Genomic DNA, 24328 nt, shown 5'->3' on the forward strand with positions numbered 1-24328 from the left:
ATAAGGCTGATGGAACAATGGAAATGTATAAAGCTCTCTTAGTGGCAAAGGGATTTACTCAAGTGTATGGAGTTGATTATGCAGAAACTTTTGCCCCCGTTGCCAAGATGAATTCCATTAGAGTCATTTTCTCTCTTGTGGCTAATCTGGATTGGGTTTTACACCAGCTTGACATCAAGAATGCATTCTTGAATGGTGACCTTGAAGAGGAAGTGTACATGATTCAACCTCCTGGTTTTCTAGTTCAAGGCAATGAACAAAAAGTGTGCAAGTTGAAGAAGTCCTTATACGGGCTGAAACAATCACCATGAGCTTGGTTCAGCAGATTCCATGTAGCAGTTCAACAGAAAGGATACAAGCAATGTCAATTAGATCACACACTGTTTGTGAAAAAAGGAGAAGGTAAAATTGCTGCTCTAATTGTATATGTGGATAACATAATTGTTACTGGTGACTGGGAGGATGAAATTCAGAAATTGAAACTTTTTCTTGCCACTCAGTTTAAAGTGAAGGATCTAGGACCTGCCAGATACTTCCTTAGAATTGAAGTCGCCCGATCAAAGAAGGGTATCTTCATGTCTCAAAAGAAATGTGACCTAGATTTACTTCAGGACACTGGGAAGATGGGGGTGAAGCCAGTTGACTCTCCCATTGACCTCAACCATAAATTAGGTGACAGCTGTGCTGAATCTCTCAAGGATGTGAAACAGTTTCAGAGGCTTGTAGGGAGATTGTTATACCTTTCTATGACTCGCCCAGACATTGCATATGCTGTTGGTGTCCTCAGTCAGTTCATGCATGCTCCTAGGTCTTCTCATCTTGAAGCAGCATAGAGAATCCTCCGATATCTAAAGAAGTATCCGGGTACTGGTTTGTTATTTCAAAAGCACAGGCATTTGAAAGTTGAAGTTTATACAGATGCAGATTGGGCTGGATCCCAAAGTGATAGAAAGTCTACCAGTGGCTACTGCACCTTTATAGGAGAGAACTTTGTTACATGGAGGAGTAAAAAGCAAAATGTGGTGGCTAGATCCAGTGCTGAAGCTAAATATCGTGCTATGGCCCACGGGGTTGCTGAAGGCATGTGGATAAAGAATTTGTTGGGGGAGTTGGGTTTCCTAGTGGCCAAACCTATAACTCTTTTTTTTATAATAAAGCAACTATAAGCATTGCTGCCAATCCGGTGCTACATGATAGAACAAAGCACATCGAAGTTGACAAGCATTTTATCAGAGAGAAAGTTATCACAGGCGAAGTGTGTACCCCCTATGTCATTTCTAAGAACCAGCTTGCAGACATCTTTACAAAGGGCTTAAACCTTTCCAGACATCATGATCTTTGTGACAAGTTGGGCATGATTGATATCTATGCTCCAACTTGAGGGGGAGTGTTGACAGTTGTTTGTATATTCAGGTTTAGTACCATAAGGGTACTGTTGTAATTTCTCTTCTATTTATATTGTTCGACTGGACTAGTATAAATAATAAATTCATTCATTCGCCCCCTAAGTTCTGGAGGGCTTTCAGTCACTCGACTCACCTCTCTTCTCTCTTCTCCTCTCCTCTCTTCACTTGCTCTTGCTCAACACATACCACGAGATGTTTTGTGCCAATTGATGGTGCACAATCTGGTGTTCCCTATTGGAAGACAACTTGGACGCCATACTATGTAGGTCACTTGGTCGAGTTGCAAGAAAGTGATTATTAGAGTGTTCAGGTTGCTTTACCCAAGGTGGGCACTCTGATGCTTAAGTTAGCGAAGAGCTTTGAGAGAGCTAAAAGCGAGAGAACTAGAGAGTTAAATCGCATGTACATTTTCTGAGGAAGGGAACACCTTTATATAGGAAAGCTACCGTGAGGTTCACGAAGCGCATCCGTAATCTCTGGCCTGTCTGGTTCGGAGGTGGTTTCATGCCTAGAGGTGGATTCTGTGTAAGTGAGTAGTGCTTATCCAGTCAAGCCCAAAGTGGGCAGGGTGATAATCGGCTCTTCCGACGTAGCATCGTGATCTCAGGGAAGTCAAAGATTATAGCCCACTTAAGGAAGAGGTTGCCCAACACATTAGGCAAGTCGCTAATTGGGTCCTAATTAGGTTGGCAGGGCCTCGGGGGAGGTTGCCCCTAATGCCGAGGTTCCTAGCTTGGTCGTAATGAGGTCGCCACCTGAGTTTTCGTTAGGTCGGCGGAGGTAGGTTGCCAACTAAACTCGGGTTAGGTTGGCGGAAGTAGGTCATCTCTTATGCCGACCTGACGTTTTGCCAGGCCAATCACAATTCGGTCTGTTGAGGTCACCAAGGCGGCTACGAGTAGACCTGTTCATGGGCCAGGCTTTTACTATTCATTAACAGAAATATGTTAGGCCCGAGCCCGAGCCCGAGCCCGGCCCGACCAACGGGCCTACAACTTGGGCCCGAGCCCGGCCCTAATAAAAAGCCCGAAGCCCGAGCTCGAGCCTGAAGCTTGACCTAATAAAAAAAATTAAAAATTTCCCTATTCAATAATCAATATAAATCAGAATTTATTTACATTAAAAAAAATATATAAATTCAAAATTTATTTATATTAAAAAATATATATAAAGAAGGGAAAGAGGATGTGGAGAAGAAGAATTTGGTTGGAAAAAGAAGGGAAAGAGGTGAAAAAAAGAGGGGTATTCAACTAGGTTTTCTAGGTTTATTATAGGTCGGGCCGGGCTATTTTGGCAAATCCCGTGCCCGGCTCGAATTTATTGCGGGCCGGGCTTTTTGGCCCGAGGTTAAGCCCGCGGGCCTATATACCTGTTCAAGCCCGTCTGGGGACCGGGCCGGGCCGGGCCGGCCCGTCGGGCCACCCGGCCCATGAACAGGTCTAGCTACGAGGTGTTCAAGGTGCTCCTAAGGTTTACTTACATAGTGTTGAGATGTCAATTGATTGTTCTGAGGTGCCACGTGTTATCATGTCAATAGAGGGCCAAATCGCTCCTCATCACTTCTCATTCTACTCTGTTTTAGAGTGTATCTACATCCATTGTAATCTGTAATTTTTTGTATACCTCATATGGGAGGCAAGAAATAAGAAGATTTTTGAAGGCCACTAGTGTTCCCCTTTAGAAGTTTTATGCAAGAAAGAAAGCTATTTACCTAGCAATGCTTTGCAGCCACTATATAATAAGTCATCACAAACATCTCCTGCCCATGCTTGGCGATTTGTTAATTCTTTTGATGAGCACAGGTTGCTTAGAAATAAGTATCTAATCAATAATAGATGATTCCCTAATAAAATTAGGCAAAATGATTCTATATTTTGGAAATATTTTGATAAGAATTTGATGGAGTTAAAATTTAACATGGGCTTTTTTTATTACTAGACTCTATTTTTAATATATGGAATGTGCCCTGGATTAGGAATGGGAACTGTTTTCTCTCTCTGTCAAGGAACCTCCTCTTACATCTCAAATGCCTTTGATAGTGAACAGTTTATTTTTGAAAGTGAATGGGTGTTGGAATAGAACGAAACAACATTTTTATCAAAATCTGATTTACAATATCGATAATTGACGAACTATTACATGAACTTGGACAAGCTACAATGTTTCAAAGTTGGGCCTAAGAGTTGGATATCATGGAATTTATGTTCATGAGAACAATATCCACAAGACTGCCCTTGTACACATGATGAGATTTATGAGTTTTTGGTCATGCCATTTGGGCTAACCAATGCCTCAACAACCTTCCAAGCCCATTTGAATGATGTTTTTTGGCCCTATTTGCACAAGTTTATTTATTTTTAATGATATCCTAATATATAGTGCTATATGGATCAAACATCTACTATATCTACAAATTACTCTTCAGACATTGAAGGCCCACTAGCTCTTTGCAAGAGTCTAGTGTGCATTTGGTTAGACCCAAGTTTACTACCTTAGGCATGAAGTTGAAAATGGATCTATAGCAACATAGCCTTAAAAGGTTTCTAGTATGATAAATTATCCTTGACTACAAAATGTCAAGGATCTACAACCCTAATTGGGTCTAGCAGGTTATTACTGTTACTTTATTAAGGGGCATGGGTTGATTGCCACACCATTGACATATCTGCTTAAGAATAATGCCTTTTGCTAGACTTCTAAGGCCCAAGAGGCCTTTGTGACATTGAAAGCTGTCGTTTCCTCTCTATTAAGGCAGCATTTGATAACGCTAAATCCACCTCTTATCTTTGAAAAACTTGCTTTTCATAAGTACTAGACGTTTGGGGTCATGTCTAAAACTGGATTTGAATGCCACTTTCATATTTGAAACTGTAAGAGGTCGTCCAACTACTTAATGCAGTTAGAGGCAATTCAGAGCTAATAAAATTTCCTAAATGCCCTCCTATCATTTCTCAAATGACAAAAGTTGCTTCTTTTAACCCAAATCTAAGCCCCAATTCACTTCCCGAGTTAAAGCTTCAAGTCTCCTTCGATGTCGGCAACTCTACCAAGGATAGTTTCTAGGTAAAAACAATGCATTTTTTAGTTTTGTTGGTCTTCCATCTCCATGCCGACAAATCTACCAATGATGGTTTCCACTTTCACTTCGTAAAGCTCTCCATTAATGGCGAAACTCAAGGAACACCTTCTCCTGCCAAGATCTTGGCCAATAGTAAACATTAGAGAGCAATTGTTTAGACCCTCTGCCTCCAACCAGTTGCTTTTCCAAGGTACGTATTTTCTAGGGCTGAAGAAGCATGGGCAAAGTATGCATCTCAATGTCAACACCTTTGGGAACTCTCACCTCATTTTTATAGAACCGACGACATCTACTGATGACATTGATAGTGATTCATTGTGGAAGGTGCATCCACCAACCATTTGCTATTTTGACTTGTTCAACCTCAATACGTTAAATGACTGGATGAACTCTTCCCTTTAGATTCAAATGGCAAAATCCACTATTTTCAGATGTTGAAGGATTGATCTATCTCAAACAACTTTACTTGTTTAGATCCTTTGAAAAATAGAAAAGCATGTATACCTCATTTCAGACTTCAGAGCTAAATAATAGCTTTTATAATTTTCAGATTCTAGACTTCAGCGTTATCAAATGACACCTTACTCTTGCACTACTTGATTTCACCAAGGACTTTATCATAGTGCGTGATGCATTCAGCCAAAGAGTTGGAGCTGTTCTCATGCAAGAAGGACTACCACTATCTTTCTTTAATAAGGCACTGACATCACAAAAACAGGCCAAGTCAGTGTATGGATGGGAATTGATTGTGGTTGTTCTTGCGGTTCAACGTTTGAGGTCCTATTTGCTATGGCATAGGTTCACCATATGAGCTGATTATCAGAGTTCTAAAATTTCTATTGGAGCAGCCCATTGTCTCTCCAAAGCAACAACGTTGGGTAGCCAAACTACTTGGCTATGATTATGTAATTAAATACAAAGGGCACACTAATAGAGCTACAGGTGTACTCTCCCGCCAACCTTAGATATATCCATTATTGCTCACTCTCTAGTTTGTCCCCCTCATGGACCAGCTACGTGGTGAAGCCCAATCACACCCAAAATTGAACACCTTGCATTCACAGGTCCAGAATGACCCAACCAGCCACCTAAGCTATATAGTGGAGGATGGCCTACTGTTTTATAAACATCAACTTGGTGCTCTTACAAGAGGCTTGCCAGTTGCCACCCAATTTTATTGGCAGGGAATGTGAGATTCTGTTCAACCATTCATAGCTGGGTGTGCTGTTTTCTAGAGGTAAGTCAAATACTAGAAGCCCAACTGGTCTACTATAGCCACTTCCCATTCCTACACAAATATGGGCCGATATATCAATGGGCTTTGTGATTGGCTTACCCCTTTCTTATGGCAAATCCATCATTCTCATGGTTAAGGACGGATTCATGAAGTATTGCCACTTTCTTCCTCTCTCCCACCCCTTTCACAACATCCATGGTGGCTAAGCTATTTCTTAAGGCGGTGGTACAAATACATGACCTTCTTAATTCTATTGTATCGGACTGTGACCCAGTTTTCATGAACCACTTATGGGGGCTGGACTCTTCAGACTCCAAGGGGTTAAACTCTAATCCACCAACTACCACCTCCAAACAGATGGCCAAACAAAGGTGGTAAATCGGAGTTTGGAAACTTACTTACGGTGCTTTGCAGGAGACAGGCCACGTTAATGGCTCAAATGGTTCTATTGGGCCAAGTGGTGGTACAGTACTACCTACCACAATGCGACTGGGATGACTCAGTCTCGGGCCCTCTATAGAAGGGGCCCACCTACTCTCCTTCCATATGTGAAAGGGATCTACATCAGTGGAAGCATTGCAAGACTGACTTCTCCAACAAGATATAGTATTACAATAGTTGAATGACCATCTACTCTGGGGCCAACAGTGGATGAATGGCTTCTGTGGCAAGAAACACCGAGCAATTTGGTACTAGATTAGAGACCAGGTATTCCTTAAACTACAACCATTCACCAAATCTTAGTAGCTGGCCACCGTTGGAACAAGTTGAGACCAAGATATTTTGGCCCATTCCAGATTATTGATTGCGTTGGTCTAGTAGCTTAAAAGCTTGACCTTCCACCCACATCAAAATTGCACCCTGTATTCCATGTATCTCTACTGAAAAAATGGCAAAGGGTTAGAGTAGTTGCAACTCCCACCCTTCTATTATTCTCTAAGGATGGATAGATTCAAACTAAACCTGCTCACATCCTAGGTGGGTGCACAGAGAGGTCACTATGTCATACCAGAGGAATTGGTAGTTTGGTTGAGTCTTCCACTTGAAGATGCAACATGGGAGCCTTACTTGGACTTACAAACTCGTTTCCCCACATCGTCTCCTTAAGGGGGGAGGGACTGATAAAGCACCGGGAGTCAGAACAGTGAGTCGAGTATACAAGAAAAGGCCATGACAAATCACTAGTGGGTCTGTAACTAACACCACTTGAGGACAACCACAATAGCAGAATGCAACAGGATTGTGCAAGTGGATGAATAGTGTGACCAACACATTGTATTACAACTAATAAAAGAGGAGTCAAGGAGCCTTGAGCATTCATTTTCCCAACATCTCTCTCTCTCTCTCTTTTCTCATTCATATCATGAGGTTGGCTCCCTCGAAGAGCCCTGAGTTAGGTAGGATTCTAACACCCTCTAAGAATAAGATTGCATCTAGCGCACTTGGGAATGGCAAGTGATGTAGCGTGATCTGGCTTCTCCCTTGTGTTAGATGACTTGAACGCTGATTTGAAAGATTCCCTGTCAGGGCTGAGCTATGCCCGGGCCCAGTTGGAGGTGGCCGAGCTGATGTGTTCTGCAAGAGAGAATGTTAGAATGCCCAGTTTGTCTTTACTCGAGGTGGGCATCCGATGCTTAAGTCAGAGAGTGTTTTGAGAGTTCTTGAGATAATGAGAGAGCTTGAGAGTATGTAATCACGCGTACCTTTAGGTAGGAATGAGTGTCTTATATAGGTATTGGTGGTCAGAACCCTCTTACAATGGGTCTCCTCTTCTTGTGGAACGGTTTCCTCTTAGTTGGGCATATTACTATGTTGGTTACGAGATCTGCACGGAGGTTACCGTCAACTCGAATAACTCTGAGGCATGTGGTGTAGTAGGCCAGTCTAACGGTCGAGGCATTAATGTTCCGGAGACCTCGGGCTGGTAACACATTGTCAAGACAAGTCAGCGGGCTCCCCTCGTAGGTTGCTATTGATTCCTACAGCTCAGCCAGTCTCTAGGACGAGTTGCCACGAGTTATGGAACCTATCAATTCAGCCCGACCAAAGTGGAGGTCGGTTTGGGTTAGGTGCCTCGGGCTAACTTGCTGAGCTGATTCGCTTATCTAGTGTCGAGGTATTACTTGAAGGCCACGTGTCGTGAAGCTATTTGGAGGACCAAATTACCCCTCATCGACAAGACATTGGAGATTTGGACTCAAGAAACAGGCTGATTTGTTTTCATGGTAATGTTGTTGCTCTTGTGAATCTAAATTATCAGTCAATGAAAAACTTATATTTCAAATGCAGAATTAGGCATTTTATATTATTTTAATGAGAACTTCTAGGCCAAATCATTTGTGTTCAAATAGAAATAATAATTATCTTGTAGCCTTACAAATGTGGGTTCTATGAGCATCCATTTTGCCTATCTATCAAGTCACTATGGTGGCTTGGATCACATCGAAAATTGAGGTTGATGTGTCGACTCTCTAGGAAACAAGAAATGATTTGGTTCCAGTCGACCCTCTGGCCTATGAGAAGATTTTCCCTGGAGAGAGTGGGGGGTTGGAAGAGGGGACAGAGGAAGTTGGGGAGATCTTTGCGGTTTTTGAGTTCGGGGAAACAATAGGATGAAGAGGGCCGAGGGAAGATGGAGACAACATTGGTGTTTAGGATGAGAATCATGTTGGAGACACCTTTCGTTTTAAGGAGGTGAAGATCAAAAGATTGGGTGTTGACTTGGGTCGAAGAAGCAAGAGTGAAGAGAAAAATGAGAGGTTCAACGAAGTGAGTGGTAAGAAATTGCACAGCCTAAAAAACACTAATGTAGTGCATATGATGAAAATCTTCTCTAGGTTGAAGCCCGGTTTGGCAAGGGCAGGACCCACAAAATGATGGTAGAGTGGCCATAGGTCCTCGGTTGATCCTCAACATGTTGGAATATCTAATGGCCATGTGACAAGCCATAAATTGATGAAAGATGATTATTTCATGGTTATCTCTATGCAATACCTTCACACACAATCATTCATTTTTCTGGATCGTAGTTCCAACTTTTACTGGTAGGGGTGTCCACGGTTCGGTTAACCGAACCATGGCCCTTTTTTGTAAATTGAACTGGTGGTACTGGTTTTTCCATTTTGCCAAACCAAAACCATACTAGTACCACCGGTTAACTAGTCTACCGGTTTCGGTTTTTGACCAGTTCGATTCTTTGGTTTTTTGTTTTTTTTTATATTTATAATCTATATTATATAAATATATGTATAGTATTGTATTATAAATAATAAATGATATATAATATATTATAAATATTTTAACTATATATAATATATAATATATTTATAAATAGATCATTATAAATATAATATAAGTATATATTTATATATAATGAATATATTTATATATAATACATAGAAAATATGTGACATATATTAAAATATATATAGAATCGATATTTAGGTTTTTTCAAAAATTACAAACCAAAACCCAATTGATCGATTCGATTAACTGCATTTTGCGGTTCAATTTTCTCATTTCGGTTTGATTTTTTAGTTTTTCATGAACACTCCTAGTTACTAGGTTAGTGGATATTCATTTGACCTAATCTAGACCCGATTACTTCTTGCATGTGTAAAAAGCACATCACCGAGAAAGGAAAAGATCCTCTCTACTCCAGCTCCATTAAGTGCCGGGTTGCGATTTGCTGCTGCGGGCTATTGTCTCGGATTCATATTGTGTGTCAGCTGCTCTTTTTTCCTTTTGTGCAGATTTGGAATGCCCAAATAGCAGCCGTGTTCCATTCTTCTCCACCGAAGCAGTTGATAGAATTTTTTCCTCCCATCTCCGAACAAACAGTGGACTCCAGCGACTGAATACTGTGAATCCCCTGTTAAACTGAGTTTGAAGCTCCTTTTCCGGCCGGTTCGAGGGTTATAAGCATCTTCGACCGCTTGAGAAAACCACTGCTAATAGTTTGATCGACACCAAAGAAACCAAGTTGCAGATTCTTTTTTTTTTTTTTTTTTTGCGCATCAGCTGTAGAGAGATTGACTCTTCGGTGCCATTAGAGATTCGACAAAGAAAATACATTGTTTTTTGGCCTTCTTCATCGACTGAAGCTGTTCGTTCAAAGGCTACATATCACATCTGATATCTGAGCCGAATGAACCCTAAATAAATTTAGGGCTTTTGCTGTTTGCTATCTCTACAAGATTCATTTAGTCGGATAAGGTTGATTCGAGCAGTAAATCATACCCAAGCGTTTCAAATCAGTTTCCATATTGCTTTGATTCAAGGATTGCTATCTACGAATCGCCACAAGGCTCAAATCGGGTATTACAAACCCATTTTTTTTTTTTAATTTTTGATTCCTTTTTTGAACGATCTTCCGCGGTCGTCATTAATTATTTTTCATTTTTTGGGGCCCTATATCATTTCGGCCAAGGTTGTGAGCTATTGATTCGTTATATATATATATATTATCAAAGATTACTCTGCTAAATCAATGGAATTGATCGCACACAGCTAAGTTTCCCCCCTCGCATATTTCTATTACGTTTACTCACAAAAATTGCCAGCTACATATGCATGAGCAGCTCAGAATTATTAGCTTCAATTAAATTTTGGTATGATTGAAATTAACCAGTTTTTTAGGCCTAATCAGTGGACTGCCTTGTGTTTTTGCATTTGTTGTTAACAGGAAGCTAGTTCTTTAAATGCTTAAGGCTTTAAAGTTGTTTAGATCCAATATACTAGGATTTGTTTCCCTGTATCTTCAAGCCTTAATTTGAGGAACCAAAAGATGATTTATTTGCTCCATAGCATTTGAAGATAGCAACCTACCTTTCCTTTTATTTAATAGTCCTAAATTTATGTGTTTTAGTTGGGACTGTGTTTAGGCATTATGCAATTTAATAAGTCATCTTGTAGCAAAACTTACACAAATTCTTAAGTTTTTTGTAACCACTTTCAAGTGGACTTAGTAGTATTTAATTAAAAATAAATCACTTTATATCGGTGGGTGCATCATACTATTGCTAATGCTTTAAACTTGAAAATTGTTGGACGCATATTTGTTGAAACACAAAATTTTGGATTTGCATCACTTTTATTGAATAATTGGACTAGTAGATTGAATGTTTGTTCTATCCAGAGTATTTAAATGTTCTTTTGATCACCACAAGTTCCTCATTATATTCTTATTTTTTAGTGATCAAAATAGTTTAAAATAAACTATTTTTTGAAAAGTTTCTTTTAGTGTTACACCTATTTGAAAGATTTGATTCTTGGAAGGGTAATGACTAGTCCACTCGTACTATTTATTTTTCCCATTTAGTCTCATTAAAAAAGGGGGGGGGGGGGGGAGGGAAGGAGCATTAAACCTTGGACTTTTTTTTTTGTAAAATTTTTGTGGAGTGCCATATAAAAGAGGCCCAACGTGTTTTCATCTCTTCCATTGCTGTTTGAAATGAATAATTTCTTATTTGATTGCTTATCTATGATAATGTGTATAGTCCACTTCCTCAGATTTATTTTTGAGAGCTGTGATGTGATGATGTGGTAATCCTTAAATTATTAAATTGCTGAATAGTCATGTGTCTTTGTGAACACTTCTTTTATTACTACATGACATTATGAACATTTGTTTAGTGATATTCAATTATGCTAAACTGCAACACAGTCCCCTGAATTGTTCAAACATATCCACTGTTTAGTCTTTTTTTTTCTTTTTTTCTGAAATCACTCTTCGGTTCCTAGATCATATGGACACCTTTTTTCTTACTCCCTAGAATTGCAAAATCAGGAGAAAAAGTAAAGCTCCTAAAGCTTAAAACACAAAGCAAAACTAAAAGGGAATTTACTACCCATGTTAGTTTAGGATGGACAAGGATAGTGGGAGTAAACATTTTTTGTCTATTAATAAAGTAGATGCTCATTGTATTTGTGGTATAGATGAGAATGCCTATTTGAGATTCTTGCATATAAAGATAAAATAGAAAGGAGTTCCAATAATCGAATGCCCAAAATGGGAATGCATTAATCTTGTGAACCATCTCTTAGTAAAAATTAATTAAACTCCTTTTTAAGAAAAGAAAGATATCAAAAGAATCATTAGCTATTATCCTTTCAGGTGAGTGTGGCCATTTGAATGAGAAAACTCATGGGGAAAGGGTACATACTATGGTGTTTATCAATGGTTATTCTAGAATTGGATATGTGTACTTGGTTAAAGAAAAATCTGATTAGAGAAAATACAAAATAAAATGCCAAGGAGAAAAACAAAATCTCTTGAAGAGAAATAGTGGAGAATATATCTCCAGCCTGTTTAATTTTTTTTCTCCAACAAAGAAGCAAGTTAGATAACAATAGAATTGAGTGTACCTTTATATACTAATCATATAGTGAAATCAACAAAGGTTACACATTTTGATCAGACTATTGTATTAATGGAGGGTAAAGGATGTTGTATCTCTAGAAAATAAAATTCAGGGAGGATGGACTTTTTTTTGGATGTCCTAGTCATGGTCATTCTTGTACAAACTCTCAAGAAGGAATGATTTGAAGGAAAATATTCCCCTCATAAGGATTATTGGACTATTACATTTAAATAAATAATCCCTTATATGTTGATTTTCTTGATTTTTAATGATTCCATTGTCTTGAAGATGCTATGGAAGCACATGATATGGTGTGAAGCCATAAATAAAAATCAAGTTTGAGAATTAATTGTTTTACTGAAAACAAAAATCTACAGGGAGTAAACAAATATTGAGGGATCCATAGGAAATTATAAAGTAAGTTTTGAATTGTAGATATACTCAAATAGAAGCATTAATTTGCGAGGAGATTTACCTCAACTGTTACTAAGCTTACTTTGTTATGTTATTGGTTGTATCTTTTCATTCTCAGTTTTTTCTTTTCCTATATGAGAACTGTATTTCTTCATGAAGAGACATATGTGACTCATCTTAATGATTATGCAACATATGGCTTTATTCTTAATTCCTTTTATCCTTGTGTTTGTTCTTTTGAATAGTGGGAGTATGTTTATTATTCTTCCCTCATGTGTAGAGCACTTCCTAATTGCTAGTAGTGATGACTTCATAATCAATGAAATGAATAATTCGATGAAAACCAATTTGAAAATGATAGATGCTTAAAAATGGATAAGAATGCCAGAATTTTAGCTCTTTCACAAGAGCATTACTCCTGAAATATTCTGAGATAGTTTATGTCAAAGAATGCTATGGGGTTATTAGATTAAGATATGGCTCCCGTTAATGAAGAAATACTAAAGATGAAAAGCAGATCTTGTGCTTAAATCTATAGTTGGCTTGATGCGTGCAATGTATTATATAGGACCTAATATGTAATGTGTTGTTGGTCTTGTAAGTAAATACCTAAGGAACCCTTTAGAGAACCATTAAAAGAATGCTTGGATATTTAAAGTTGGTAAAACACTCCAAACACATATGACTTGGAGATGTTGGATTAGTGTGATGCTAATTTTTGCAGGTGATCCAAATGATAGCAAATTCACTATTGGGTGCTGATTCCTCTTAAGAGGATCAATTGTCTCATTGATGAGCAAGAAAGCAAAGCTATGCACCTAAATTTGTCATGCATATTGAGTTCATTACTTGCAGATTTGTGGGTTCAAAAGCAGTGAAAGTTCTTGATGTACTGATGAAAACTATGAAGATACTCAGTTATGCTACCATGGCATGCCTTGAAGTGAAACATGTTGATATCCAGTACCGTTACTTATATGATGTCTACCAACGGAATAGATCTTGGTAGAATACGTGCCTACAAAAGAAATGATTGCCGACCCATTGACTAAACCCATTGCAATTGCAGATTGTGTAAGGCATGCCAAAGCAATGGGATTGGTTGGCACTTATTCATCTCGGGCCTAACTGGCCAAGTGAGAGATGATGGTAGAGTGGCCATAGGCCCTCGTTTGATCCTCAACATGTTGGAATATCCAATGGCCATGTGACAAGCCACATGTTGATGGAAGATGATTATTTCATGGTTATCTCTATGCAACACCTTCACATACAATCATTCACCTTTTTAATATTATTATCTATTTATTTATTTTCTATACAAGAAAATTTATTTGATTGTTTATTGGAAAATGTTTTATGCATAGAGATACAATATTATTGGATTTTTCTGGGTCCTAGTTCCAGCTCTTACTGGGTCAGTGGATATCCATTTGGCCCAGTCTAGACTGGATGACCAAGTTGTTAGATCCTTGGTTAATATGAGACACTTGCCTCAAATCTGATGGGGCATGAGTTATACTGTTGAGATGACTTATCTCAATTGGTCACTTAGTTGTTGTTTGTTCCTAATAATAGGGAACTTAACGTTGGAGATAGAAAGCTATATAAGGGGTCACTCCCAATTGCTTATTGCATGTGTGAAAAGCACATTACAGAGAAAGGAAAAGATCCTCTCTGATCCTGCTTCATTCAGATTAAGAAGTGCTGGGTTGTGATTTGCTGCTACGGGCCAGTGTCTCTCGGATTCATATTGTGTGGTAGCTAGACCTGTTCATGGGCCGGGTGGCCCGCCGGGCCAGGCCGGGCCGGGCCGGCCCCCGGACGGGCTTGAACAGGCTTTTTGTACCGCGGGCTTAACCTCGGGCCAAAAAGCCCGACCTGCATAAAATTCGAGCCGGGCTCGGGCTTTGCCAAAATAGCTCGGTTCGAGCCCGATCCGGCCCGACCTATAGTTAAACCTAAGTAAAAACCCTATGTGATGTCCATTTGAATAAATTTTTTGATTTAAGAAGGTTGTTGATTCACTTGTAGGCCCATTGCTTATTTAAATAGGGGAAAAAACATCTGAATTAAAATAGATAATGTCCATTTGAATAGGGAAAAATTCGAATTTCTTTTATTAGGTCGGGCTTCAGGCTCGGGCTCGGGCTTCGGGCTTTTTATCAGGGCCGGGCCCGGGCCCAAGTTGTAGGCCCGTTGGTTGGGCCGGGCTCGGGCTCGGGCCTAACATTTTTCTGTTAATAAAGAGTAAAAGCCCGGCCCGAGCCCGACCCGGCTCGGCCCATGAACTGGTCTAGTGGCAGCTGCTCTTTTCTCCTTTTGTGCAGGTTTGGAGCGCCCAAGTAGCAGCTGCTCATCTTTGCATCTTTATGGTTCGTCACAAAAAAACTTACAAATGGGTATACAAGAGAAGAAGGAAGAGAGGCAATTTGTCTCCTGGAGCTGAGTCTAAAGGAACAACAATGGAGGAGCAACCACTAGATGCTCTTTCGGGGAAGGATGTTCAAGCCATCAAGGAAGGGCGGTGAGGGCTCTGTTTTTGGTACAAGCACCAAGGTGCAAAGTGATGAGTTTAAGGATGGTGACTCTTCAAAAGTTGGTAGTTGGAGAGGCCACCATTGGAAAAAGTTTGGGCCTCTATTTTTGGGGTGGTGAAGAGTTCGCTATGAGGGCCTTTGAGGAATTTGAAAGGAAAAAAAAGGGGAAGAGAAGTTAAAGAGAAAATCTCTGTTGAAAGGAGGCAAAGCTTGGGACGAGGAAGTTTCAGATTAGGAGGATGAGATCGTGGATGAAGATTGAGCATCTCTACAAGGTGCTTCATGGTTTTTAGCTTGAGTCCAGTTTAGTATGAGTTGTTGGCATGTAAATTGTGCGTTTGTTCTTTAGTCTCAGTTTGGAAAGAGTACAAATACAAATATGTACACTACAAATATATACAAAATAGTACAAAATATAAGGTTTTGCACTCTACATAATTGTATTTGTACTCCTTCCAAACTGAGCTTTAGGTGTTGTTTAAGGGGTCTTGTAGTTTGTTTGTTGGGTCATTTAGTTGTTCTCTCCTTTCGGATGAAATCATATCATCTTCCTGCTGTAATTCTTTTTCCTTTTAATAAAATTTTCCTTTTATTCTTCAGAAAAAAAGTTGTTTTCTGCTTGCTTTATGTGTTATGTCGAATAAAGTAGTTACCATGCTAGTCTATTTTTGTTTACCATGGCAAGTCTAGTGTTAGTCTATGTAATCTTTGGTTCTGTTTTCACCATCAGTACCATAAGAACTCAATGGGATTGTGATGATTGGTAATGAATACTGAAAAAATGTTATTGGTAAATCTGTATTACATTTTTTTGATGAATAGTAATCCTGTATTACATTAAAATAAGGAGATAATTTATAGAAGGAACTTTGGTATTGTGTTATTTTTTAGTGTTTTTTTGGGTGAGAGAATTTAAAGACCCAAGGAATAATCCCAGGTCTTCTAAATTTTGTATTCATAGTGTTGATACTCTGAATGGATACGATATGATTCTGATATGCAAGCGTTATTTTCCTTTTGCACAGGATCTGCATTTGCAAGGGTAGGCTGAATTTTCCAGGAAAATTAGTTCTCTATATTGGCATCCTTACAAAGGTGAGAACATCTAATAATGAAATGCTTGGAAGGGATTCTTATTGAAATTAACCATGGTGCCTTAACTTTTAAGTCAACAGAATGATGCATTTATATGGATGTGCATCAGAAAATAGGTTTACTCTTACATTTGGCATCTTTCATGTGGGCTACCCATTTGTTCTAATGTGATTGACTAATAGTAAAACAACAAAATTTGCAGGATACATGAAAGACCATTGTAACAAAGAAGTCTTTTAAGACTCAGACCGGACATAAAATTGGAATGCTTACCAGGTCATGGGTCAAACGGCAAGGTGTTGCTTTTTGATATAAATGATCAGGGGTCAAGTCTTATTATTTTCATTTTATCCAGAAGATACACAAATAAGCACAACACACATGATAGGTTAATGCTGCGTGCTAACACTTTTTACCAAAATATCTCGGGTTCAAATGCTAACATTGTAGTACCAGTGTGACCATTGTATTTGATAATACTTGAATGCATACTTCTTTTCACAGACTACTACTACAGCATCGGGCCGCTGTTAGTCTCTCCTCTGTTGCAGGACTAATTTCAGAAGGAATTGCACATCAGTTGTTTGGTTCATCATCCAAGAGAAATCCTGGGCACTTAACCAACTTTATAGTTAGCAACAACTATGGTAAGCTTGGCCATCACCTGGAAGCACACAATTCTATCATTGCTGAACTTGCTAATAGTGGTCAATACCGAGAAGCTTTGAGATCATTTGGTTGCATGAATGGACTTGGGCAAAAACCTACAAAGTTCACTTTATGCATTGTTCTCAATTCTTGTGCCAAGTTATTGGATTGGCATCTAGGTTTGCAAGTTCATGCTCAACTGATTCGACTGGGGCATGAAGAAAATCATTATCTAAATAGTGCACTTGTTGATTTATATGCCAAGTGTGAGGCAATGCTTGATGCAAAGAAGGTTTTCGACAGTGTCAAAGAGAAGGATGAAGTACTGTGGACCTCGGTAATATCGGGATATTCACAAAATGGTAATGGAAAAGAAGCTTGTATGTTATTTAATGAGATGTTGGTAACCAATATTAGACCGAACTGCTTCACTTTTGCCAGTGTAATAAGTGCATGTACAGGGCTACCAACAGCATCTGAGCTAGTTAAAATTCTTCATGCATATGTTATCAAACTCGGGATTGGGCATAACAGTTTTGTGGCCAGTTCACTTATTGATTGCTACTCAAAGTGTGGGAAGATTGGCCAAGCTGTATCCCTATTTAATTCAACTAAGGAGAGAGACAGCATTCTATTTAGCTCCATGATTGCTGGATATTCTCAGAACTTATTAGGTGAAGAAGCCTTGAAACTTTTTGTGAAAATGCGTGGTAGTGGATTGGACGTTACCTACCACACCTTTTCTAGCATTTTGAATGCTTGCGGGAGTCTCACAATAATTCAACAAGGAAGACAGATCCATGCTCTGATAACTAAGATGGGTTCAGAAGGAAATGTGTTTATTGCTAGCTCGTTGATAGATATGTATTCCAAGTGTGGGAGCATTGATGAAGCTCGTTGTATCTTTGATCAAACCGTTAAGAGGAATAACATCTTGTGGACTTCAATGATCACAGGGTATGCTCAAAGTGGAAGAGGGGCAGAAGGATTAGAACTATTTGAGCTCTTGGTGAATGGAGAAGGTGCAAGACCTGACCTTATTTGCTTTACTGCTGTACTGACTGCTTGCAATCATGCAGGGCTTCTTGATAGAGCAATATACTACTTCAACAAAATGAAAGATTATGGTCTGTCTCCTGAACTAGACCAATATGCCTGCTTGATTGACCTTTATGGGAGAAATGGACATCTAAGAAAGGTGAAAAAGCTGATGGAAGACATGCCTTTTGAACCAAATGCTGTAATGTGGAGTTCCTTCTTGGGTTCCTGTAGAGTTTTTGGTGAAGTAGAACTTGGGAAGGAGGCTGCAAATCAGCTGTTCATGATGGACCCATATACTGCAGCACCGTATGTAACACTTTCAAATATTTATGCAGAAGCTGGAATGTCGGGTGAAGTGGCTGAGATTAGAAAAATGATGAAAGAAAGGGGAGTAAGAAAGAATCCTGGATGGAGTTGGGTTGAGGTAGATGGAAGAGTACATGTGTTCTCAGTGGGTGATACATCTCACCCTCGTTCACAAGAAATCTATGTGGAATTAGATAAGCTGACTTTGGAAATGAGGGAAGCTGGGTATATGCCCATACTCAGATATCTGCGGATGCTAGATGGACAAAGCATTTGATGTTTGTCTGACTCTGGGTATAAAACATACTTGAGAGTTTTTCTTTCTTCTAAGTTTCTAAAATCAGTTTGTTCAAAACCTGGACCCAGATTACTCAATTTTCAATAACACATGTCAAAGTTTAAAGGGTAAATTACAGATAGCCACCCTATACCTAGGGGGGGGGGGGGGTGACAACACTTAGTTTTAGAAACTTTGTTTTTGCAACAATGACCCCCTGAACTTTTTAGGTTCCAGCACTTTGTCCTTTGATTTGCCTACGGACTTGACAATGAAGAAATTTTGCTAAATTGCCCATTCAAGATTCTTTGGGCCAACTGCAACAAAAATCAAAATGATGAAAATAACCATTGTAAAAGCACAAATAGTTATCAAGGTGTTGATGAAACCGATCATTCTCAAGGCACTTTCAAGATGAATGTTTGCTGACAGAAAGTTGAGAGAGACATGTCAAATGGTCTCATAAAATAACATAAAGGGCAATTTGAGGTTTTAGAAATATCTAAAGGAAATATTCTATTAAGTTAGCTAAGAGAACTGAGGACAGGGCAAAGTGTTGGAATCTGGAAGTTCAGGGGCGATTTTTTGTTGCAAAACAAAGTTATGGGTGTTATTTGAGTTCAAATCAGCCCCCACAATGTCTTACAGTACATCTCCGCCGTGTATTGGGAACATCTCCCAATGATAATATAAAAAATGATGATGTCATCATCGGGAGATGATCTCAATATATGGCGGGGATGTGCAGTGGGACAATCTTGTAGGAGGCTGATTTGATCTCGTGTTATTTACCCAAATTTAAGCAATGGGTGAAGAAATTTTCTAGGTTGGTAGGTCGTGATATCATTTTAATTTCCAAACAATTCCGATTTGTCCATGTTCTTTGATATTATTGGCATGTGAGTACTGTATCTATCGTATCACCAAGGCAGAGATTCACCTCCTTCAAATTGCTTTTTACATACTCAAAATATATACTTGTTTAAAAGGGGGCTATCTTTCTCCACCATGCAAGGCCATTGCAAAGGACAGATTCCAAGATATTGGGTTGTTTAGTCGGTGCTCTGCCCACTAGAAGAAGTATTAACTAATATTTTGCTCGCATGCTCTCTTCATATCTTAATTGAAGGTGACAGGTTGGGAAGAAGCATCCTTCCTACCATGTTCCTGGAGATCGCTCTCTTGCTCTAAATAATTTTTGGCTTGTGATAGATCTTAGGTGTGAATCATAGAATGAGAAATTTATTCTCTCTCTCTCACAAACACACACAACTTTCGTGCGCAATCTAATAGATTTTGTGCCCTGTCCATGAGTTGGTCACTTGAACCTGGGAATTTTGCCTTTTCTTCCTCTACCAGTTACCGGATGTAACGGATTGATGGCACTAACAAAGAATCTTAATGGGCCCACAGACCGACAACATGGGATCTAGTGCCTTACTCTGAAGAGTCCTGATAAAAAATTAAATGGGCCAAAAAATGCAAAAAAAAAAAAAGAAATCTTGAATATGTAGATAATAGATATGTTGTTTAACCGATTTTTTTTAACCTCAGACTTTACTGCAGGTGGTGGGACGGTCTCGTTGAAATTTGATTAACATTAGCAAAAGAGAGAAAAATGAGTACAGGGGGAGAACATGTAGTCTTCAACCTTCATGCATGAATCTCTTCATACACAAAGATTAGAATCAGCATCCAAGAAGTCAACTTTTTATTTTTTTTTTAGTTAATACCCCTATTAGCCAATCAATCAGCACGACGATTATCCTTCATCAGAGTATTGATGAAAATAGTGTTCATATTTGTAAGGATCCTTTTCATTTCCCTCAAAGGGGGTGTTCTTTTTTTTTGCATTTTGAGAAGAGGGAAAGTTGGTCAATGGGATTTTGATTCCCATTGACAAAAAATCCCATGTTCTTTTTTCAGATTAATAAGGGATTAGGGAAAGTTTATTTTCCTGAGTATCACTTACTCAAATAAGCAATACCTATCTCTTAGGTGGGCAAATAACTTTCCCACCTGCAGGGGCAGAGCCAGGGGAGCCATGGCCCCTTTATGGTTTATAAAATCTTTACAATAATACAGTTTTTTATGTAAAATTTTCCTTCCCCTCACTCTCCACCTCAATGGTTGGCCACCCCTATGGGTCCATACATACTTCATTTAGGTTTTGACCCCCTTATAAAAATTTTCTGGCTCCGCCCCTGCCCACCTGGGAGGAAAGTTTCCAAAACTTGAATGGGACAAAAATGCCCTCCTTTAATAATGGATAGTCATTTCCTCTTTTTTACTTGAAAAATAAAAAAACATGGATGAATATACTTAATTGGATAAATGTTTCCAAAAAAAAAAACTTACCCAAATAATTGTATTTACCCGAATAAAAAACTTACCGAAAAATAAACGGTGCCAAAATGTAATAGACCGACCAAAGGCGACAACTCTTGTCATTCAAAATATTTACTAGATTTTCGTTATTACTTTATACTTAAGCACAAATTCAGACTGGGTAGATGTAGCAAGGAGCCCAGGTTACCCGGCTAACACCATCTACATTTAATTTAGACTGGGACTGAATTGAAAATTTCCAATAAATCCATCTATCTCGCCTCCTCATAACAGTTCTGATTGGAAGTTGAGAGTATAAAGAATATGACAGCTTATATTAGCATTCTTGAAAATCTGTTTACACTGCTTCTAATCCGATTGCATAAAAAGGGGAGCCATTTCCATCAAAGATCCAATTGTATCTTTCTATCTACATGGTCCAAAGGCTAATTGATGGAGTAGTGCAAATTAAATGCTCCATCTATGAATCAATGTTGCAAAGACTTCAACCTTTTCAGTTTTCACACGGTCAAAGATATGGAGGGTGTAAAGCGATGCAAAACCTCTGAAAGAAGTCGTGATACTCTGGTCTAGGGCTGTCAACAGAGCCCAAGGCCTAAAGCATGACATCTGGTCCACTTAGTTTTAATCTGTACGATCATTTTTTTTTAATTTTTAAAAGCTGGTTGGATTTGGATTTTAAAAATTGCATTTGTTTAATAATTAGATTAGATATGGATCTAACCCATATTCAATCTGGCAAAGATGTGATTCCAATTAATTATATACGTGCTTAATTACATATATTTGTATAAATTTACTCCCAGTAGCACGTAAGAGATAATATTAAGGATTACATAATCCCTAATATTTCAATCCTCAGAAGTAGAAAAAGTCAGGCATCAACTAAGTGCTTGGTTCCATTAATTATAAAACAGTAATAGCTATTAGTAACTGTATTACATTTGGCAAGAAATTATTTATATAGAACTAACTAAATAATAACTAACACATGGAAAATGTGAGATTATAGATAGCGAGAGAGAAGCTATTTCCATTTGAATAGTCTGAATAGGGGAGTATTAGGGACCCTTCATGTCATGGTTTTCAAAACAGGACCGGATCCGATGGTTGGATCGGAAAAATTGGGAATTGATTTCGTTTTTTTTTTCAAGACTAGATTTTTATAAAAAACGTTGATTTGGTCAACAAACCATTAATCCGGGTGGTTGAACTGTTAGAACCGTTCAGTTGTTGACTTTTTTTTTAATTAATTTATTTATTTTATCAGAACAGGCCGACCATTCGATTATCGTTGGACTGTTTGATCCAAGAACTGGTCCCTTGACCGATTCATTCTCCGGATCAGTTTTAAAAACCATACTTCATGTGACCCAAGACTGTTTTGCTGAACACCCCCATAGTTTTTCGTATTCACTTGACAAGAGATCCTTCATGTCAAGACTTTGTTTTAACAACAACAACAACAATAGGGTTTCCTGCCTCTAAATTAAAATGACCTTGTTTTCTTTTTTATGGTTGTTGGTGTTGTTTCTAACCTCTCCATGAAAAAAAAGATTTATGTGTTCCGAATGAAGCTTATGGTGCTATCACACGAGGGGAATTTGGTCTCTATTAAACTTGTGTCAACACTCACTCCAGGCACCTTACTTATTTGCTCTACACTTGGACTTCTCATGGTCATAGATAAATTCACAAGACCAATTCTAGGTTCATCTCTTAGCCACCAGGTAACATATCTCAAATAACGTATTCCACAAACATCCAGGAGGTTCGCTTATATGTATTTGTATCAAATCCCTTACATCGACCAAATCTCAATTAATACTTCATTTTATAACAAACCTTTTGGCTACTTTTATTTTTCTTTCTAGATATTCTGCTAGGGCAATCTGAAAAGCATGAACTTCCGGCAAAACATGCTCATATTTTCACTTGGCTAAACCTAAACTCCGCTCTCCATCCACCCCAGAAAGAAACCAACAAATAAAATGGGAAGAAATAACCATTAAGCATTACATATATGAATTCAGATATACGCCCCATGAGCGCTCCACAGTATATCCTTACCGTGTATTGGGAACATTTATCGCAATTTTGGGAGATGTGCCTGATGCACACCGAGATGTGTATGTGGGGCATGTATGCTCTGTGGGGTGCAAATGTGAAGTTTATATATCGTATATGAAAATATTAGGTTTTTATCTGAGGTGAGAGAAGTATAAATATGGTATTTTTATTTGGGAGAATGACTGTTCAACCTACCTCAAAATTCCTAACCCTACCATATAAATGAGATGAATCCTGATCATGAATTGATGTCAAATCTACGAACAGAATGCGATTTATAAGAAGGGGGGGAGGGGGCTGGGGGCTTTTTTTTTTTAATCCCAGCGAGTAAACATCATGCATGCAAGGTGGTGATGTGATTAATTGGAAAGGAAAGTCAACCTGCTGACTCTTTGCTAAGCTATATGCATGAGAGGACAACCAATCAAGTAGCACTTTTAATCCTTCTTACCAATTGCCTATGGAGTTTAGAGGTCTGTGCATGAGTGCAAATTGATTTTGGCTATGTTTTCTGTCCCTGCGACCATAATAACTGTAGAAAGATCGAAGTTGTTTATTCATAGTTTGAAAGCTCAAGGCTGTATTTGTATTGATAGAAAATAGAAGAAACAGAAAGTCGAGGGAAAGTTCTCTTATAATATTTTGTTAATAATTTTCCCTGAACTTTTTATTTATTTTTATTTTTTTATCAAAGGAAACATAGCCTAAGAAAGAATAAAATATTTGTCTTTAGAATTCTATCCTAAGAAGAAGAAGTTTCTATTTTCCATTAGGCTATGCTTGGTTTGAGGGAAAAAAGTAGGGAAACCTTTTCCTTCCTTTCTTTACTTTTTCCCTCAAACCAAACACAACCAAAGTTTATTAAACTTGTTAATTTGGGTGAAAACTTGCTTTGAGGTTCCCCTGAGTTCAAACTAGCTTCTAGTCATCAGTTTGAGATTGAGAGTTGGATGGTTTATATAAATAATATCACATCATTGGTTTATGTGATTAAAAAATCTCATACAACGAATACGCATCTTTTACAAAGTAAATGCCCAATATTGGATCACATATCATGCCTTTATAATTTGTATTTACAGGATATATGTTTTTTTAAACTATTTAATTATAAACTTTACTCCTGACCAAGGGGATGGCAATCATATTATTTTATTATTCTTGAAAAAGGAAACTTATATATATATATATATTATATTATTATTAGGGATAGGAAGATGTAATTAATAGTCTCACCTCCCTAAGAAGCTATATACATGGATATACATGGACATCATCACTTCATATATTATATATTACGAAAACAAACCCATACGATGATGATCTTGACCCATTAAACAATAACATGTATTACTGTTCTACCAAACGCACAAATATACCGCATTCCAATGAGGTAACCACGTAAACTGATATCAGCTTCATCATCTTATCCCCCAAATTCCTATAATCTAATCACGGATCAGTAGTAAGAGATCAAATCAGCCCCCCATAAGATTATTCCTCA

General features: G+C 38.3%; 1 protein-coding gene across 4 annotated transcripts; it reads left to right on the plus strand.

The window, feature by feature from the left end:
* Window positions 1-9456: 9456 nt before the first annotated feature.
* On the plus strand, window positions 9457-18538 carry LOC104607576 (pentatricopeptide repeat-containing protein At2g13600-like). 4 transcript variants are annotated; one of them, XM_010273245.2, is made up of 4 exons: window positions 9901-10039; window positions 16064-16133; window positions 16336-16429; window positions 16638-18538. In XM_010273245.2, the coding sequence occupies exons 3-4, from the start codon at window positions 16413-16415 to the stop codon at window positions 18403-18405; spliced, it is 1785 nt and encodes a 594-aa protein (XP_010271547.1). In that variant the 5' UTR covers window positions 9901-10039; window positions 16064-16133; window positions 16336-16412; the 3' UTR covers window positions 18406-18538. The 4 variants fall into 4 exon arrangements, with proteins under 4 accessions (XP_088744792.1, XP_010271547.1, XP_088744791.1 ...); XM_010273244.2 differs by lacking the exon at window positions 9901-10039 and adding an exon at window positions 15175-15313; XM_088888666.1 differs by lacking the exon at window positions 16336-16429 and having other exon boundaries at window positions 9457-10039.
* The last annotated feature ends 5790 nt before the right edge of the window (window positions 18539-24328 follow it).

This window comes from Nelumbo nucifera, chromosome 5 (genome assembly GCF_055504915.1).
Source record: "Nelumbo nucifera cultivar China Antique chromosome 5, China Antique-T2T, whole genome shotgun sequence".
NCBI classification, from domain to species: Eukaryota; Viridiplantae; Streptophyta; class Magnoliopsida; order Proteales; family Nelumbonaceae; genus Nelumbo; species Nelumbo nucifera.